Here is a 22349-nt window from a genome sequence, read left to right on the forward strand (position 1 = left end):
TAGTTGCTTTTTGAAGATGTGGTTCATGCATGACTAAAAAGTGGCTGATGTGTTTGTGAGCCCAAATGGCACCACCAAAAACTCAGTGTCCATAGTGGCATCTTAAAGCTATCTTATGTACATCCTCCTCTCGGACTCGAATCTAATGGTATCCTAATTGAAGATCTATCTTCGCGAAATAAACAGCTCCATAAAGCTCATCTAGTAACTCATCAATGTGGGGAATCAAATGCTTGTTTTTAATGCTTCTCTTATTAAGGGCGCGGTAGTTAATACACATCCGAAGGGTGCCATCCTCCTTAACCAACACCACTAAAGAGGGAAAAGGGCTAAAACTAGGCCTGATGTGTCCCATATCCAGTAGTTCCTTAATCTTCTTCTCTATCTCTTCCTTGTAATGCCTGCGGTGACGATAAGGAATGGTAATGACGGGTTTGGCACCCTCCTCTAGCTCAATGATATGCTCAAATCCTCTATCTGGTGGAATACCTTGGGATAAATCCTCAAATACCCTCCTGTGCTTGTCCAACACCATTTGGATGTCACAATGGTATTGTTGTCCTCTATCTTGTGTCTCCTTAGAAGAGATGAAACATCATGTTGCCCATTTGATATCATCGTGCCTCAAAATGGCTTCCATCCTATGAGCTGTTATCAACCTAGGACCACTATCTGGTATGGCCTTTAGGACTATCAACCGATCACCCTGTAAGAATTCCAACTGCATTGTCTTGTGATCAAATGTGTACCTGCGAAGAGTCCTTAACCACTGTCTACCCAGAATGGTGTCCAATCCATCCAAATCAACAATATAAAAATAAGTCTCTAAACGATAATCATCAAATTGTATTTAAAGATTGGACACTTTCTCGGGGCAACTCAAACCTTCCCCACCTGTTACCTTCACTTCGAACTCAGGTATGCCAATTATCTGTAAATCCTCTCTTAGATACCATCTGTGTGCTGATGAAATTATGGGATGCTCTTGTATCGAAAAGAAAAACAATGCATTGTCTTCTAACAACACCCTTCACCCTGAAAGGATGACATGCTGGATCACTAGAAAGGGTGGCTATAATAGGAGGCTGTTTGGTAGTGGCTATCTTCTTTTTATCTTTAAGGGGCTGCTCCTCAACCTCTTCCTCCTTGTTGTCCTTAACATCACTACCTTCCTGTTGCTCTCCTTCATCCTCTAAGAGAACCTCAACATAGTGAATCTTGCCTTTACCAAGGCATCTGTGATCAGTTTTCCAAGGTTCCCTGCAAGTGAAGCACAATTTCTTCCTCCTAAGTTCATTACGTGTCTCAAAATCTAATCTGGGAGGATTTGGTTTTTGCTGGTTTTTGTTCCCTTGGGATGAAGTAGACCCTTTATAGGGTTTCTTTGGAGGCTGCAGTAGAGAAGAAGGTGAATCCAAATCATGGGTGATCTTAATCGCATCATCCAAGGTGTTTGGTTTAAGGAGCTTAACCAAACCCCTAAATCTGTCCTGTAACCCTTTTGTGAACAACATCACCTTATGCTATTCTTGCCTATCCGGTACCATCACTGATATCTATTGAAACTCATCAACGAAGTTTTCCAAGGACCCATGTTGTAACGTAGCCAAATCCCTGTAATAAACTTCAATATCCTTCTTGTCAAAACGAGTAATTAGCTTGGAGCTGAAAATCTCATATGAAGTTATGAGGCCATGATCCTAGGTGACTAAACCATGATGCCACCAATCATACGCTGCTCCCTCAAGGTGCATTGTCTGCCATGGGCTTGAGTGTCAAGTAGGTATCAAGCTTGTGAATCCAAGCTCTATGGGATGTCTTACTGCTGCCATTAAAGGTAGGGAGAGTTAACTTGTTCATAGCATGCTTTAGGTCTCTGTTTAGTGCACTAGGTCTCCTATCCTGCTGCTATCTATCTGCCTCCCTTTTCTGATTTAGGTACTGGACAGAAGTCAAATTTTGTTTAATAGGATCGAGAAACAAATCCCATTCATCATACATTGCCATAAGATTGTTCGATAGTAAATTTGGTGTTGCTAGTGGTGCAACCTCTTCTTCTGCATTAAACACTGGCATTAAAGGCCTGCCAGTGTTACGTATGGGTGCTCTAACAACTTAGGGTGACTCAATTACACTATTTCCTCCACTATGATGGCTCGGGGCTCTCCTATTAACAGGAGCTAACTACTGCATATTAATTGAAAATTGTTGAAGTGCATCAGCTATGTTATTCTGCCCATCTCTAATAGCCCACAATGTTTTTCGTACTTCCCCAACCTGTTCAGTTTCATTATGTGTTGTTTGAGTGTTGTTTACCTGTTCTGCTTGTCCAAAATGATCAACTTGTTTAGTTTGTTCAGTTTGTTCACCTGTTCCAAATTTTAATTCCTCATCCACTGAATAACTATCTTCAATTTCAATATGTTCTAAAGAATCTACTTGTTCCGACTGTAAATGATTGAATTTATAATGTTTTTTCCTCATTCCCGGTTGTCATTTTTGGATAAAAATCAGTCTACAAGTATTCTGTTCTTCCCCACAAGATGGCAGGTCTTGTGGCTCTAATACCATTGTAATGATCCCGACTTAGTTTAATCAAAGAAATTTAAATCATGGCTATAGGGAATTTAGTCAAACGCTTGGTACATAGTCCTAATTATGACATTTTGATGTTGCTGGTGAATAACTAAAATATAGTCGGAATTACTATGATAATCTCATAGAATGATGCTATTGTATTCAATAGGGTCCATCATCACAGCAAGTTTATGCAATTTTTAACAATCATGCTTATTACAAAACATTTCCTAACACGTGTTCATCAACCATTAATTACATTCATAGTTTAATCGTATGCTAGGAAGGTTGGAGGAACTTGGTATTGTAGAACTTGCGATGGTGTTGATTTGCTGAGAGTTATTCCACCTTGATTCAGTTAATGACGCCAACGTCAACTCCCATGAATGGCAGAAGCCGACGACAGTGATACCCCACTGTACTTAATTACTTCCCCACCCGATTCTGGACTTGCCTTGTCATCAATGCTTTGAACGTCTTCAAGACTGACTGCTATCTGCACTAAATGTCATTTGGAGTCGAGGAGAATGCTGTGTATGGGATGCGTTGCTCACAGACCACCATTTTGTGGTATTCATTGCCGTCCCGCATGTAGACTTCCTTCCCGTTCCTTGCTACCACGACGGGTAAATATGACAGAACTACATTGCAAAGAGTGTGGTTCTGATGCCAGCAAACACAACTGCTATATACTGCATTTAAGAATAGTACTTAGATTTAGAGAGAATGGTTTGGCTGCCCTTTAAGTGTATTCTCTGCTCAACGTCCATTGCTAATCCAACTGGTATTTTGGGCCGCCAGTCACTTTATATCTGTATACTATCATAAACTCTCATATCAATCTCCCAGTCCCTTAACTTCGAATCCTCAGCTTTGTAATTACAATGTGAGCCACTAGGTTTTTGTCTAGTCTCACCACTTTCCTCAGGGGTCTTCGCCTTTGGAAAAATGCCCAGTCACATTAAAGCAACCATAATAAAATTTAAAAGATGCATATATTCGTTGTGTCTTTCCCAAGACTGAGCCTCTTATTTATTACCTCGAAGTGAGGGAAGAGTGTTGGAATAAGAGATGTGGGATAAAACATCAATTTAGTCTTCTAGTCACTTTAAGTCACTTTATAAAGTGAATGTCTTAATAAAACATTAAGTAACTTTATTAAAGTACTTTAGGACATTAAATTACCAACTGAAGACAAATCTTCCATTGTGACTGGTAGGCATCCTGACTGTTAATGCCATTAATCTATCTAGATGTGGAGATAGATTAACCAGGCTTCATAAGAACTAGTGCGAAAGAGAGGACATGACAGTGGCACTTGAAGAAAAAGAAACAAATTAGTATAATGATCAGTCATAAATTCATAATTTATAAATTTAATCACTTCAGTACAAGTTCTGCTTCTAATGTTTTAATGTCTACAATTACCTGATGAGGAGACAAGAAAGTTGAGGAGTGTTCTACTCCTTCTATCAGTCTAACAATCAAGTATGATGGTGCAACCCTTTGTTTTCCACACCTCACATTGCTCCTTGATTGCACTTTCTACATCGGCCACCCTTTGGGTCAAAATAGGGCCTCTTAACTCGTCAGTAGTAGGGGCTTTGAACCTCAGACCACAAACAGTAACATCAATTGCAATTTGCCAATAAGGGGACCTAAAACAAATTAAATAAAATTTAATTTTAAACAAATTAGTATATTATATTATTACTATTAAATTTGAAAACAAATTAAAATAAACATATTATTGTCTCTTGAAATTTGAAAGCAAGAGAAGTAAGACCTAAATTTCAATTTAAATAAAGAAGTACCTTGCTGCATTGAATGAAATATTGTTGTAGATGAAGAACACTCCAAGTGCCAATTTTGCATTATCATGCTTCTCCTTGTTCCAACCCATGTTCTCAAGCGATGGTTGTAAACCTGGAGCCGTGTGTGGAACAAAGATGGAATCAAGTGTCGATTTTTGCTTACAAATGTTAGGCCCAATGGTCACACTCGTAGAAGTAGTAGCAGCAGTAGGTGGAGTAGGGGATAATGGAGAGTGAAAACTAGAAGATCCCTGTTGGGCTAGTTGTACCATTTCTTCTTGTTGCTTCTTTTTCAATTCTTTTTTTTCCAATTTTTTCTCTAGAAGAGCTTGCATGTGTCGCATAACATCTTGAGGTACTTATTTGCATTTTTTAGTATCACGCCTAGGTATATGTGCTAGGTGATACTTCAATACATTTATGCCTCCCTCATTATATATTACACCGCAATGCCAACATGTAAGAACTCTCTTTCTGTGGCTCGAGATGGCATATTTCCAAGCCCTATCCCTTGCTATTGTAGTTGGGTCTACATTAGGGTTAAATGCAGCCCTAGTTCCACTTCCACAATGCTCACCCTGAGGCATGATGTCAATGTGTTTGCTGCTGCAATATGAATATATTATAAATAGAAAAAGCCTAGCATCATATCAGATTTTTAAACTTTATGCCTACATCGTTATATTACTTTGCAATGCCAACATGTAACAACTCCCTTTTTGTGGCTCGGGATGGCATGTTTCCAAGTCCTATCTCTTTCTATTGCAGTTGGGTTTGCATTAGGATTACATGTAGCCCTAGTTCTACTTCCACAAGGCCACCCTCAAGCATGATGTCAATGTGGGTGCTACTGCAATATGAATATATTATAAATAGAAAAAAGTTAGCATCAAATCAAATTTTTAAACTTTAGGGCCTTCTTACTTATCAAGTTTGTCATTAGGTAAATTAGAATATATCTAAATAGTAGATATTGGAAGAATAGACTAAAACAAATGTAAACAATTGGTATTAGAATAGTATTGGGGTTTTGATAGAGAAATTAGCACTCGGTTGGCTCTCCCATATCGATTGCTGATGGTTTTTTCAACTTTGTAGCTTGCACTTAGGCATTGAGAGGAGCTTAAGGAAGCATTTGGAGAAGGCTTCTGCAAACTTATGTGCATTTCCATTTTTTGTGCAAATTTGAAGAAGTAAGCAACAAGTTGCATTTTTTGTTGTTGTTTTGTAAATTGTTTTACATTTATATTTTTTACTTTCCATTTTGTTTACATTTGTTTTAGTCTCTACTTCCAGTATCTAATATTTAGATTTATTCTAATTTATCTTGATGACAAACTTGATAGGTAAGAAGGCCTTAAAGTTTAAAAATTTGATTTGATGCTAACTTTTTTCTATTTATAATATATTCATATTGCAGTAGCACCCACATTGACATCATGCTTGAGGGTGGCCTTGTGGAAGTAGAACTAGGGCTACATGTAATCCTAATGCAAACCCAACTGCAATAGAAAGAGATAGGACTTGGAAACATGCCATCCCGAGCCACAAAAAGGGAGTTGTTACATGTTGGCATTGCAAAGTAATATAACGATGTAGGCATAAATAGATTGAAATATCACCTAGCACATATATCTAGGCGTGATGCTAAAAAATGCAAAGAAGTACTCCAGATTGTTATGCAAGACATGCAAGTTCTTCTAGAGGAAAAAATGGAGAAAAAAGAATTGAGAAAGGAGCAACGAGAAGAAATGACACAACTAGCTCAAGAGGGATCTTCTAGTTTTTACTCTCCATCATCCCCTACTCCACCTATTATTGCTACTGCTTCTATGAGTGTGACCATTGGGCTTTACATTTGTAAGCAAAGATTGACACTTGACTCCATCTTTGGTTTACGCACGGCTCCAGGTGCACAACCATCGCTTGAGAGCATGGGTTGGAACAAGGAGAAGCATGATAATGCAAAATTGACACTTGGAGGGTTCCTCATCTACAACAACATTTCATTCAATGCAACAAGGTACTTATTTATTTAGTTTATGTCTTACTTCTGTTGCTTTCAAGTTTCAAGAGACAATAATATGCTTATTTTGTTTATTTTAGTTTGTTTTCAAATTTAATAGTAATAATATAATATACTAATTTGTTTAAATTTTATTTAATTTATTTTAGGTCCCCTTATTGGCAAATTGCAATCGATGTTGTTACTATTTGTAGTTCGGGGTTCAAAGCCCCTAGTGCTGACAAGCTAGGAGGCCCTATTTTGACCCAGAGGGTGGCTGATGTAGAAGGTGGAATCAAGAAGAAACCTGAGGTGTGGAAGACGTAGGGTTGCACCATCATGACCAATGCTTGCATTGATAGGAGTAGAACAATCCTCAGCTTTCGTGTCTCCTCATTAGGTAATTGTAAACATTAAAAATTTAGTAGAACTTGTACATAAAAATCTAGAGTCTTGATTAAGTGATTAAGTTTATAAACTATGAATTTATGATTGATCATTGATCATTATACTAACCTGTTTCTTTTTCTTTTGATGCCACATTTTTTTTGAAATCAATTGATGTCTCAGGAAAAACAAAGAATGTTGAATATCTTTGTGAGGTAATGGATGAAGTGATAAATGACATTGGGTGAGGAGAATGTGGTGCAGATAGTTACAAATAATGCAACAAATTATGTTGCTGCAGTATAGCTTCTTATGGAGAGACACCCTCACTTATTTGGACCCCTTGTGCTCCTCATTGCATTGACCTCATGTTAGAGGATCTTGGTAAACTCCTTCGGATAAAAACAATTATAGAGCAAGGAAGGAGTGTATGCAAATTCATATATAATCATACATGGGTTGTCAACCTCACGAAGAAATACACAAAACAAAAGGAGTTGTCTCGTCCAAGGGTCACTAGATTTGCAACGAATTTTTTCACATTGCAATCCTTACTTGATTCAAAGGGAAGTTTGAGATACATGTTTGAAAGTGAGGAGTGGATGGCATCATCATATGCAAAAACCATTGCAGGGACTGATACAACTAACTGCAGTTTTGATGAGGCTTCCTTTTGGACACCAATCATTGAGATTGTGAAGGTAGTTTTCCTTTTTGTCCTTATCTCAACTTTTTGGTTTATGAAATTATGTTATAAATTATTGTTCATTTTTAAAAAAAAAACTTAAAGCTGATTGTTTCTCTTTCAATTTTCGTAATTAATGCAATTGATAAAGTGGTTTGTTGTTCTCCTACGAATTGGTGATGGAGAGAAGCCCTCAATGGCCTACATTTATGAGGGCATGGACTAGGTGAAGGAGGCCAATCACTCTTTTTTTGTAGGGAATTGAGATAGGTATGGGCCTATATGGAATGCCATTGACAGATGCTGGCACAATCTACTTCATAGACCTATACATGCAACAACCTACTTCCTTAATCTTACATACCAATTCAGGCCATATTTTAAGTTTGATGATAAGGTGTGGAGTGGCCTCTATGATGTTTTAGAGAGAATGTCACCTGATTCAAGAGTTGGAACAATTGTACTCTGTGAGATTGAGTTGTTTAAGAAAGCTCAAGGAGACTTAATTGCACTGGAGTTGTGCAAGAAAAATAGGACAAAATTGATGCTTGGTAATAATCTTATAATTCTACATCGTAATTTCTAATTCTATTACTATTTTAATTTGATAAAGTCAAAGTTATTGAATTGATTAAAATTTTTCTTGTTTTAGATGCACGGTGGGAGATGTTTGGCACTAAAGTGCCAAATTTACATAGGATTGTGATTCGCATCTTGAGCCAACCATTTAGTGCATCAGAATGCAAATGTAATTGGAGTCTATTCGAGCATATACACTCGAAGAAGTGCAATAGGTTGGCAGTGAAAAAATTGAATGATCTTGCCTTGGTTCATTGCAACCTTCGCCTTCGCCACAGACAGCTCTTAGGCACCGATACATCACCATTGTATTAGAAAACGTTGATCCATATGTAGAGCGAAACATAGAAATTGCTGATTCTGTCTTCAGTGATGAAGTCGTGGAGTGGGTTGATCAGGTGGATCAAGAGGCTGAGGCCATAGCGATGGCAGTTGAGGAGGCTAGAGCACGAGGAGACAGAGTGCAGGACCTTGAGGATAGAAGTGATGGATCTGAGTCTGATGATGAGGATTATGTGGGTGTGGGTGAGGGTGAGGATGAGGATGAAGATGAGGACGAGGATGAGGATGAGGTTCAACCTCAGACAGAGGGAGGGAGGATGGCTTTATAGTCTTCTATGACTTATCATAGGCATACTCATAAGAGGACATAGGCTACTATGAGCCTTAGTCTTCTACTCTTCTACACTCTAGTTGTTATTTTGATATATGTTTTGAACTTTTAATACCATGGATTTCATAATCCATGAATATTGTAGATATTTGACACTGCAGTGACATCATGTTTATTACTTTATATCGTGTTATTTAGTTTTTTTCCTTCAGAAAATCACTTTTATATTTATGTTATCTATGCAAAATTTTGTATGTGTATTAAGTAGCTTCTTTTTATCTCAATTATTGTGTATTTCATGTTAATTGACCAAAAGATGCATGAAAAAATGTTAAAATCTTTAGAAATCTTTGAATTTCATAGGTTTTTCAATTTTCCAAGTCCTTGTTGAGTCCTTGCCGAGTCTGAGTCCATGTCGGATCTTGACTTTCCGAGTCAAAGGTGAGTCCGAGTCTCATAGCACTGAGCCATATTATGGGAGTGCTAACCATCTCTAGTTTCAAAAACTATAGTTTTTGAACCAGTATGATCTGCTACCATGTTCCAAAAATCTAGCTATTTCTTATTGTGCATTACTGTTTTGAGGGCATTTACAATCACTTCTATAATATATTTGATACTATGTGTTGGCTACAATACTGATGATACTATTATAGTATGTATTGATAAATGTAATAATTTAAATCTTGAGAGGTGAATGCATGTTGACATTACTTGGCCTTACACTGGTCTGAGCTGGTCTTCTGATCTATTTAGTTCTCTTTTAAAATTTGTTTCCTCACACTTTATTATGATTATTATTTTATATGAACTTGTAGATGTAGATACATAATGCGTAAATGTTGAAATGAATGTGTGTGTATGTATGCACTCCTGCACGTGCTTGCATGGATGTGTGATGCATTGGTAAAGGTAAATGATCCAAATAATGATTTTATGTATATGTATACATTTTACACAGGTGAACCAAAGGCAATACCTTGGACTCATGCCACTCCATTAAAGGCAGCTGCTGATGCTTGGGCACATATGGATATTCGTTCAGGTGATGTTGTATGTTGGCCAACAAATCTGGGGTGGATGATGGGCCCTTGGCTTGTTTATGCTTCGCTTCTAAATGGAGCGTCTATGGCTATTTACAATGGGTCTCCAACTGGTGCTGGCTTTACTAAATTTGTACAGGTATTGTAGCTCATTAGCTTTGAATGATACTTCTGTTTTTGCATAAATGAATTCTTAATTTTGGATATTATTATTAACCTCAATTCTGTCACTCATGATATTTCTTCTGTGCATATATGGATTCCAATTTATCACTTTCTTCAAATCATTCAATTAAGGCAGGGATTTTTATACTTCCGGCAACAATTCTAATCCACAATAACATTGATGTCATAATGCCTTTTTTGATGATATGGGATACTTGGCTTCCTAATCTGAGACTTACAAAAAATTAATCTTCTAAACCATCCATTTACTAACAGGTTATTAAAACAGAAGGAACGTCATAATAATTGCTTGTTTCAAACTTTCCTCTGAAAGATTGCTTTATCATGGTTCCAGGTTCAATAATAGAGGCTATCTGTAATGGTCTCCTATCTCACAGCGCAATCATAGTCAAATGGTGGAGTCTACAACTTAATGTCTCTTTCCTAATAGCTCAGTCACAGTTTCATGCTTGAATCTCTCTCCCCAAAATTAAAAGCTCAGTCACAGTTTCATGCTTGAATCTCTCTCCCCAAAATTGATAGCTCAGTCACAGTTTCATTCTTGAATCTCTCTCCCCAAAATTGCCACTTCATAGTTCAGTTAGTTCAGTAACCGAGACTATCACTAATGAGCTCCCACCTAATGTCAGAATTATAGGCTATCTTCATTTAATAACTTCTGCCGGTTATACATTAAACAACAATTTCCTTACTAATCAGATATTTGACATTTTGTCAAACTCTTGGCTAGCAAGCTTAGAGCCCAGGCTAACTCTATTGTCCAATGAAACCACTGTTCAATTGATTTTTAGATAAAATTGCATTGAAGGAAAATATTGATATATAAGTAAGCAGTTCGAAAAGGTGAAGAACAACACAATTCTGAAGTTCTGCAATATATTAATTGACAGCACTGATGTAATAACATGAATTTCAATTTTGAGAATTTGAAAGAACCAGCTAGCCAATGACATGAAATGAACAATATGCTAACCCTTATTCAGATTGCATCTGCAACATATACAAAGAAATTGATAAGACATGAACCTGTAACCTTGGACTTAGCAAACAATGATATCCAGTTTCAAATCGCAACACACTGGAAATCAGTCTATGCCCTCTATATTCCACACACGATCCTAGGTGAATGTATTTACAGACTTTCTTTGCAAACGCAGGACCCCCGCAGCCCTTCCGCAGGAAAAAAGCATTCCTGTATAAAATAAATCCTTGTGTTGAATGGTAATGCAGCCCTTTCACAAGCACTGTGAATTTCCAGAACAAAATCCCAGGAGTTGGATTAACGAAAGCAGCCCAGTAATTATACCAATGCAATTAATTTCTTCAGCATGCACTTACTTCTCAGGTACAACATAATACAGTAGAGAAACAATGTGCAAATTATTATACCTCGGCAATAATTAGCAATTCTCAGAATCAATCTACAATACCTTAGCTGTGGATTGCCAGACACTTTTTAGAATTGCAGACCAAACCCTTGTACTTCAACAAGGGATTTAAGAATAAGTGAACTCAGAAAACTACAAAGCAACAAAAGCAAATAAAATTCAATCAAATGTTTTTCATCAAAATGAGCTCATATTTATAACCCCCATTGGCACAAAGGTTCTCAAATGCAACTTCACTTAAGAAGCTTCCTCAACACAGCATCATTTTATAATTTTTCAAATAATATAGTCTATTAATTTCTTTTTGGCTTCCAAAAACGACCTTTTCAACCACATCATAACATTGCCACACAAGGTCAACGTTTCTTGTGCCCAAGATTAAAAACTTTCCAACTTGGTTCCTACGAGCTATGACACTAAGGTAGCCAAAGTACAGAAGCAACAAAAATAGCAACCTCAACATATTTAGATGATTAATTACTAATAATAATAATTCTCCCGTCTTGTGAAAATGACTTAAGAAGCATCATAATTGAAATTTGACAACACCAGAGTAATCCTGATGAAGAAAGACGATGAATGAACCAGATGAGGTGACTTACTATAAATAGATGCCTCCTCCAAGATTTTTGGAATCCAAACCAGAAACCCGAAATAAAAGTTGAGAGTATCACTCAATTCCTCCAACTCAACTAAGCTCATCGAAATCAATTGTTGACTTACTATAAATAGTAAGTTTCTCAACATTGAGCCAAAACTCACTATAGGTTGGTGGAAAGCCTATAACCCCACAATTGTGACCCTCAAATCTCATTGTTAGCTCAGCGGCGTCACGATGATGAATTCACCAAGCCAATTGGAGGAACCTTCTAAAAAAGGGGAGATTACAGTCCTCCCTTCCTAAGATTGCTTGTCTCCAAGCAAATTAAGAGCAAAATGTACACCACAGTTGACCTGTATCCTAAGTGTGAAACTGTGCAATATCACTGTCGCGTATAACTGGCTCTTGAAGCACCAACACTCAAATAATGAATATCAATAACTGAATCATGTGAAAACTGATTGTAGGCATTGATGGAGGCAACAACCCATCTAAACTCATCCCCACTGAAACACCAACTCTGTCAACACCCGAGTCGCCATCCAACTGACACTTACACCAAACTGCTCTGATATGATGGTAACAACCATTGGTAGATGAAATACTACCACGAACTCCAATCTCTGCTAAACCATCCCGAGTGTGTTGATACTGCAAGTGATCCGTCTTGATGTTGTTGATCCCATTTGCAAGAGATGGTGCTAACCCATCCCATAATGGATGGTATGAAATTGGAGCTAACCCACATCAACGTGAAACAAAATCCTCTATCTTTGGGTCAAATTTGAAATGATGAGCACTCCTCACTCTGTAATGCTTGTAAAATGCCCCAATCTTTGTCAGTAACTTATCGGTACCAAACTGGGAATCAGGAGATGACTCTAATCTTTGACTCCGAACTACTAGTCGGGTAGGATCGTAGGAAGCTCTTTAAGAAAACTTGACCACAAGATCCCCGTGAAAAAACATCATAGACAAAGTCTCTACAATCTTTCTCACCATCTTGTATAATGCTTGTAAAAAGCCCCAATCTCTCTCAATGACTCATCTATACCAAACTAGGAATCAGGAGATGACTCCAATCTCTGACTTTGAACTCCTGGTAGGGTAGAATCTAGGGCAACTCTCTGAGAAAACTCGACCACAAGATCCCTGTGAGGAAGCATTGTAGGAAAAGTCTCCACAATCTTCCCCACCATCCTTTGAATAACATGAGAGCCCTGGATGAGAGTACTCCCAGATACTCTGTATGAAAACTCTCACAAATCTAAACTCTCAAGTAAATACTCCATGAACAACTCAGTGTAGTAGAACTTATATAAGGAAGTATCAACCTGCTCCCCCAAGATCCACAGCTGATCACTCTGAAACCGTACGAAAACATGAATCATACTACCGTCCTCCATTGATGCTCTCACCTCTTCCGTATGTATGGCACCCATATCTTGGACAGATGTGATTATCACATCATGATGTCCTATTGAATGTATTGTCATTGATGTCAAAGGATATCATGAGAATGAATAAAACTACCAGTGTTAGCATCAACAATGTTAAAGGTCTTCAAGTATATGTCATTGATGTCAAAGTCAAAGACAATCAGGAGATGCATATACATATGAGAATACATATATTACAAGACAATGGAACTATAGAGATCATATGAACAAGTACCTTTTATAAATGTGGCAAAGAACGGAATGGAAAAATAGCAGAATTTTCTATCGTAGATAAATACATATTAAGAAAAGAATAAAGTGTTAAATATGCAAAGAAGTATTCTGATATGACACTTGACTCACAGGAGATAACAAGATAACGGAGTCTGAGATGTGCATCAACATGTCATATTTAGTCAAAAGAATCTGAAACTGTGACTGCATATTTCCATGATGAAGAAAAGACAAAGTTTGGGGAGTTCAATGTAAGCTACTAATTATAAACAGTGACTTCTAGAATTCATGTTGACCACTCATTAAAGTCATAGTCATGAAGGAATGACTTTGTGAAGAGCTACAACAAATAAGTGGCATAGCTTGATCATATTCAAGATTAGCATCAAGCAATAAATTCAGTGATGATGAAGAACAATAGTTGGGGAAGGAAGAAGCATACATCATGACAAGTCAGTGATAAAGGAAGGTAGTCACAATGAGTGTACAAAGGCGCAGAAGTTAAGGCTAGTAGTCGCTGATGAACATAACATATGTACCTGTGATAGCATGATAAGAAATCATCAATAATTGTTGTAGAGAAACTCAACACTTATGGAGTGCAGTGATAAAAAATTTATAATCTGTGATTGATCTTTCGAATACAGTGATAAACTAATTAAAATGAACCCTGACATTTGTCGTCTACGTTGATGACTTCATGCCTAAATAAATTTGTTAAACAATGACTTTCTTCATATACAAGACGGCGAAAAGAATGATACCTGTGAGTGATTATATACAGAAAATAACATTTGGAAATTGTGAAGGCGTGCTGAAATTTAGCCAGGATAATGAATGAAGAGTTAAAAACAATGATGGTGGTATACATAAGAACAAATGGAGACAGCGATTCGTGTTGAGTCAAAGGTTGGTGTGGAGAACCGAACACAGAGGCGTCATATGTATCAACAAGTATGTGTCGTCAATCACCAGTATAAGGATATATGATGATCTGCGAAGGTTGGACTATCAATAAAATGATGCGTATGCCATACAGAAGCAAATGAACAATACCATAGCAGATGTAGTTCATACAGAATAGAACAGTACTACATACTGGAATGATATTCTCAAAGTATTCAAAGCCATCGGCGAAGTATGTCCATAGTCTTCAAAGCCTGATAAACATAACGTGCAGAACAATAATAGAGAGCCTTAAGTATGTGCGCACAAGAGTTGACGAGTTCAGAAATTAACAGATGAAAATGTTGACGAAAAGGGGGCCTTTGCACACAATGAGATCAACAATTACCGAAGCATTGGAGAAAGAACAAGCTGACAAATATTTTATAAGACAACAATTCTCATGAAAGTTTAAACAACAAACAAGTATCCTTATCAGTGTTGGAAATTTAAGAATATTACGGATCAGCCTATGACAATAGAAATTGCAAGGATAGTCGATAGAGAAGGTGCTATTGTTTTCGATGAAAGCATAGAAAAATAACAGTACGCTGTCGAAGGTTTGGTTCATAGCAGTGATTATCATCGGTTGTGAAAGAAGATCCATCATAGTGTGTTACACAGGGACCTCACGGCAGCACAGACTTGGGTTACACAGTAACTCCTTTCTCCCCAAGTGGAACATATACACTCCAACAGTGGTCAAGATGGCCGTAGTGAATCATGTGCTCAGGTTGTGGGTAAGTTCTAATCTGGGCGTCGGTAATACCAACTGCTGTTAACGTATTCAAGGCAAGAAGTAGATACGGGTCTGTTACTGCTCTCCCTTACCTTTTGTTAATCATCAGACTTAACAATACTGTGCATTCTGAGTTTAACGAAGAACTACTGTCATATGTGAGGGTGTTAAATGCGAAATACCAGTTGTATACAGGAGGTATTCTCTTAAATATTAGGGTTACTCATTGATTTCCAGATTACAAATTGCTGTCTATGGATGTTTCATATTCTGAAAACAAGGGGATTTTATGGTTTTACTGTCCTTAGACTGATTTAAAACTTGGCTTTCAAACTCAGTCTGAACCTTCATAGTGGGTTGTGTATCTGTTTTCTGCTTAAACTCAGTTGTCCTACCTGTAAAAATTTTAACATTGATTTGGAATTATTAAGAAACCTTGGTAAATGAGGCATATGGTGTTTGAATGACAATTGTTTGACGCAAGTCCTAGTTGCAGGTTTCAGAACTCTGTTATTGAAGTTAGTCAAGATTATTACAGGTAGAAAACTGAATCAAAACTGTTCACCGCAAGATCACTCATCTCCTGTGCACTCCTATCCTTGCACACATCTGCAACCAAGATACAATTACTCAATACCTCTTCCAACTCCTCATCTGAAGAAGTGGAAGCTCTAGCTAATATCAATCCCCTTGCATTACTCTGGTTCCTCCTCAACAGAAAGTACCTATAAATCCTGATCGTGGGATCCATCCAATACCTCTTTGAAGTCGTCACCTATCATCTGGTAAGGTAAATTAGACCCACAACAACTCATAGTATCCCCAAACAAATCGTCAAAGGTGTCCATCCTATCAATATCCCCATCACTTGTCAGAGCCTCAATTGCTGTCACCCGACTCATCACCTATCATCTAGTAAGGTAAATTAGACCCACAACAACTCATAGTATCCCCAAACGAATTGTCAAAGTTGTCCATCCTATCAGTATCCCCATCACTTATTAGAGCCTCAATTGCTGTCACCCGACTCTGCACACGGCTTTATGCTAGGCTGTGAATCAAAACTGCTGGAGCATAAACCAACATCCGCTAACTCCACAGTTATACCTAGATCAAAAATATCACAGCTGGATAGCTCCATGCTCTCACCAGGAGGAACACTATGACAACTAACATATAAATCTCCAATAACAATCCCCTCCTCAAGAGAGTCTGAACAATTAGTGGTAACAACTGCATCAACTGCCTTTGAACTAACCACAACAACTCTGGAATCCTCAAGCTGCTGAAGCTCAGTGTTGGTGTTCACCAATGGCACTAACACATCCACATGTCTCTGTGTGGAAAGTCCATCATTAGAACTACGGATAGGACTAGTGAGTGCCATACTAAACACAGGTATATCTACCTCTTGAATGCCAACTAGAGAGAACTCAAGCCTTTTTCCCTGCATCCTTGGTGCTAGTCTACTAAAAGCGGAAACCATAGACATCGCTGCCTTATCAACCGTTTCTGGATCAGACAGTCTTGCCGCTAATCTTTGTTGATGAACCTTTAATCTTTCTATACTCTCCCTCAAAGCATTTATTTTGCCACTATCTTCCACACTACTCCTCTAGCTTTTAGAACTACTAGTTCTCCTATGTTTGTCCATACCTAGGAAATGCAAGAATGCTGGTCACTCCAAATACAACAACAAATCTGAAATAATAAACATTTTTGCACCCCGCAGAATGGCAAGAAACCGCTCTGATACTATTGTAATAACACCTGCTAGTTATAGCTTGAACAAACTTCAATTTCCTTACTAATTAGATATTTTACATTTCGTCAAACACTTGACTAGCAAACTTAGAGCCCAGCCTAACTCTATTGTCCAATGAAACCTCTACTCAATTGATTTTCAAATAAAATTGCATTGAAGGAAAATATTGATATTTAACTAAATAATTCGAAAAGGAGAACAACACAACATTGATGTAATAACATGAATTTCATTTTTCAGAATTTGAAAGAACCAGCTAGCCAGTGACAAGAAATAAAACAATATGCCAACCCTTATTCAGATTGCAACTACAACATACACAAAGAAATTGATAAGACATGAACACCTGCAACCTTGGACTTAGCAAACAATGGCGTCCAGTTTCAAATTGCAGCCCACTGGAAATCAATCTATGCCCTCTACATTCCACACACAAACCAAGGTGAATGTATTTGCAGACTTTCTTTGCAAACACAGGAGCCCACAACCCTTCTACAGTAAAAAATGACCCTGTATAAAATATTTAATAAATCCCTGTCTTGAATGGTAATGCAACTCTTTCACAAGCATTGTGAATTTCCAGAACAAAATCGCAGGAGTTGGATTAACTACAACAACCTAGTAATTATTCTGGATGCAATCAATTTCTTCAGCATGCACTTACTTTTCAGGTACTAAGTAATACAATAGAGAAGCAATGAGCAAATTATTATACCTCACCAATAATTTGCAATTCTCACAATCAATCCACAATACTTCAGCTGTGAATTGCTAGGCACTTCTCATAATCTTAGACCAAACCCTTGTATTTCAGCAAAGTATTTGAAAATCAGTAACCCTAGAAAACCTCAAAGCAACAAAAGCAAGTAAAATTCAATCGGATGTTTTTCCATCAAAATGAGCTCATATTTATAACCCCCATTGGCACAAAGTTTCTCAAGTGCAACCTAAGAAGCTTCCTCAACACATCATTTTAGAATGTATCATATAATATAATTTATTAATTTCTTTTTGGCTCCCAAAAACAAACTTTTCAACCATATACACACAAGGCCAGCATTTCTTGTGCCCAAGATTTAAAACTTTCAAACTTGGTTCCAACGAGCTATGACACTAAGGTAGCCAAAGTACAAAACTGACAAAAATAGCTACCTCAGCATATATAGATGAATAAGTATTAATAATAATAATTCACCCGTCTTGTGGAAATGACTGAAGAAGCATCAGAATTGAAACCTGACAACACCATAGTGATCCTGATGAGGAAAATCAGGATGGGGTGACTTACTATAAATAGACGGTCCTCCCTCCAACATTTTCGGAACCCAAACTAGAAGCTTGAAACAAAAACTGGGAGCATCACTCAACTCTTCTAACTCAACTAAGCTTATCAAAACCAATTGTTGACTTACTATAAATAGTAAGTTCCTCAAAACTGAGCCAAAACTCATCATAGGCTGCTAGAAAGCCTATAACCCCACAACTGAGACCCTTAAATCCCAATGTCATCTCACGAGGGTTGCGATGATGAACGTACCAAGCCAACTGCAAGAACCTACTAAAAAGGCCACATTATGCTTCACAACAGCAGCAACAAATCAGTTGATGGGGGTCAGATTTTTATGAAAAAGGCCAAGCACAACTCTGTGAAATAGATGCAACAGTAAACACATTTATAATGTGTTAAATGCCATTTCTTTAGGTTGAAGTATATATATGATTATTAGTAACACTTTGGCAATAGTGTGCCTAATAGAAAGGAGCTTGTGGATAACTCGTGAAGCAATTTATGTTGCATAGAAATTTCAGTTCACGCTAGATGATCCAGAGATGTATTCTTTTGTTACAGATTATGTTGCTAAGAGAGATTGGCATTAAGAACACAAGCTATGAGATGGGTCCAAACTGAGTAGAGCTGTAATTAATTTTAGATTATGCAGACTGTAGCTATGTCTAGTGATTATAAATAAATATGTTAGCTAGAATACTAAGTATGTAAGTAATAGTCAACATTAATGATGTTGCCGTTTGTTCTTGATGGGTAGTTGTTGGTGGTTGGCAATCGTAATTTACCACCAAGGAGTGGATATGGTACCCAATTAGTGTATCAAGAACCAGTTTTGGATTTGTACACGTTATAGCATGTGGTAATAAAACACATATCTTTCTGAGAGTATATTCTGTTTAGCATTGTTACATTTTGTTGCAAATGATATCTCTGTTTACTTTGCATAGTAATAAGTAAGTCCCCCAAGGGAGTAAACATTTTAGTGTCGCTGCTGATTCAAAGTTTGGAGATCTAAGCCATAGAGAAGAATGGTGAGAGGCTGTATATAAGTGTAATCATTATGGGCCAATTGATCGAATGACCAAACACAGCTAAGAGGAAGACAATTAGGGATGAGTTGATGCAAGATTTCATGTATCTCTAGAAGCATCTGTTAACTAGTATGTTCAAAGAAAAGCTCTCAATCAAGAGGTCCTTGAGAGTATCATAAAGACAACCTAACAATGAATAACAAATCTACTATCTACTTCGAAGACTACCGAGGTTGTTGGCACACAACTTCATTATTCACAGGATCTTAGGGAAGACAGAGGCTGAGAACAACATAAGCAAAATATACTACAACAATACAGGGAAAGGAATTGAAGGGAGCAAGAAGAGAGTGATACAAGCATACTTTCTACCTCTAGCAATGAGACCCCAAAAACCAAATAAGGATAGAAGGCATATTACAAATACACAAGAGGAGGGGGATGATTTGATGAAAAAATCTATTTGGATCGAAGAACAAATTGAAAGATGAGTATAATTACAGAGAATTGTTGATGAATCCCAAAGTCCAATAAGAAGCCAAAATAGAAATTTTATGCAAAGCCATAGCCGAGAATGAAAAAATTTGTTTGACCAGGAGCGTGCAACAAGGCATTTGTGGAGTGAGGGGGAGGAAATTGCCAAAAACCTACCACTCCTTGATGAAAAAAAATATCTTGTGGACCAAACAATCAATCAATGCAAACAAGTAGAATTAGACAAGTAAGACTCTTAAGATTGAGTCCATAGGGAGTAGCCCATTGGTATAGTTGATACGTGACAAAAAGAACAAAGGATGGAGCCTTATCATTGAGTTTGGCAATATATTTGAGAACAATATGTTCTGTATCGAGAATCTATCTATTAGAAAGGAACTAAGAATAGGGGGACTTGTAACAAAGATACTGGGGAGGAGTACTGTAATGAGGAAGATGACTAAGTGTTACATCCCAATTTTGGCTCCATTTGAAATGTTCATATATTCGTTAAGATTTCATGTGAAGTTAGTTGACAGGTAAAATTAGTATGATCATGTGAAATGGTAAGATGGTTAATCGTTATAATTTCATATGAAGTTGGCATGCTAGTTAACCATTACGATGATATTTTAATGTTATCTTGGAAAGTTGGTTATGCATCATGAATTCATGGGAAGTGAAATGATAGTTAGCCATTATGATAGTTTATGATTAATAACTTGTCATGGTAATTGTTATTATATTGAGGAATATGATATAATTGTGGAGGAATTCCTTGCAGGAGCACGTCAAGGGGTGGAAGCATTGTCAGAAAAGAATTGGGCACAAGGGCACCACCATCATTGGGCAAATAAGTATGAGTCTCCAACTACCATGGCTAAGGATAAATGACTAGGCAAACAACAGTGTATGTTGGACAATACCATGAGCTATGTGGTCAATTTTTATGACAAGAGAAATATTAAACATTTAATATCATGAACAAAACTATTACCTCTCTCTTATTTTGAGACCAAGGAATTGATCAACATTATAAATTCACACACACACACACACACACACACATATAAATAAATATATGATGCCACCATGATACTTTGATGATCTTTATATATATATATATATATATGCGTGCATATATAGAGAGAATATAATGTTAGAAATAAATTATATGTACTTTCTAAATTGCACACATATATACATATATGTATCTATAGGTACAATTATAGATATATCACAATAGTATGATAACTTTTTATATATATATATATAAATATATATAAATGCCTTTTTGTTTTTAAACCATGGAAATATAATCTTTATAACTCCACATTGATGAGCGGTGGCCACCTCCATAACGGCACCATCTTTTAAAAAATAACTTTCGAATCTGCAAAGCCATCTTGTAGCCGCACACAAGAGACCATATAATCTCCCATGGCTGCAGAAGGAGGGGCATTCAAATCAAAACATCATCACCTTGATATAAGCGTATTTCCTAAACTGCAAGCTTAGTAATTTTCTTCCTCTTTCTATCGGCATCTTGGTCTGTCTATTTTGTCACACGCGTGGAGACTTACTGCAAAATTGATTGCCACCAAACCGACTGGTATTACCAAAGGTTATGGATCTTTCACAATCTATTATTCTTTCCATTCCATGTTCTTATCAATGCAATCAAGTATCCGTTCTATCGGGTATGAAGATAGTCATGTTGAAGTTGCAGATACAAATGAAGCACAACCATATTTGAGTATAGAAATAGCTCAAAAATGTTTCCAGCTCTATTACTTTGTTTATGCTAAATTTCAGCTCTCTATATGTTGATCGCATAACCATAGGGACAGCTTATAAGTCCCCTCAACACATTCTTGGCTATATTATGTATGAGTATTCTTGTATAGAATCTGAATCCAAAGTTATGACATTCTGACTTACTCACTGGTATTTGTTGTATACCAGCTGTGGTAAGAATCAAAAAGGTATTCAAGGAAACCATATGTTAAAGATCTCATTATTAATAGTAGTCTCTTGGGATGTAGCCAAGGCCAGTGAACCTATGTGAATGGGTGAAGAGGAGAGGAATCTTGCAAGGGAAAACAAACTATTATCAATGAACATCTTAAAAAGAAATTGTTAAAATCCAAGTCACCTCATGATTGTCCAAGTATACTCAGTTGTCAAGTCGAGTGGTGGAATTAAGTACTAGGATGCCCAGGGGCTGGACAAAGTGTTCCATGCGTATTCTGGGTAGGGAGGGCCTTTCTCGGATGAGATTGTGTGGGGATAATTAAGGGATCCGTGGTTGGGAGGCTAAGCCCTTGACAATGTTTTCCGTCTCCACTAGATGCCAAGACATGCATAAGACAGAGATAAGTTACGCATTCAACATTAGTTGGTAACAAGTAATCTTACTTTTATGATATTTGAAATTACAAGTTTAAGATATGATAGATTTATTCATATCGTTGAATCGGTTAATCCCTTTAATGAAATCAACTTTCTTGTCAATGTAACTGATTAGCAGTAAAATTGTTATTAGTAAATTCTATA

The 22349-nt window shown here is 37.1% G+C and overlaps 1 protein-coding gene across 2 annotated transcripts in view; it reads left to right on the top strand.

Moving 5' to 3' along the window:
• Positions 1-22349, top strand: part of AAE17 (acyl-activating enzyme 17) — a 331094-nt gene that overhangs the window by 199006 nt on the left and 109739 nt on the right. For both annotated transcript variants that reach the window (XM_089833393.1, XM_089833394.1), the window contains exon 8: positions 9622-9842. In XM_089833393.1, coding sequence (XP_089689519.1) covers positions 9622-9842 — 221 coding nt within the window. The remainder of the gene's footprint in view (positions 1-9621; positions 9843-22349) is intronic.

The sequence above is a fragment of the Cupressus sempervirens genome, chromosome 5 (genome assembly GCF_028749045.1).
Source record: "Cupressus sempervirens isolate cs-2001-9-10 chromosome 5, ASM2874904v1, whole genome shotgun sequence".
Taxonomy (NCBI): Eukaryota; Viridiplantae; Streptophyta; class Pinopsida; order Cupressales; family Cupressaceae; genus Cupressus; species Cupressus sempervirens.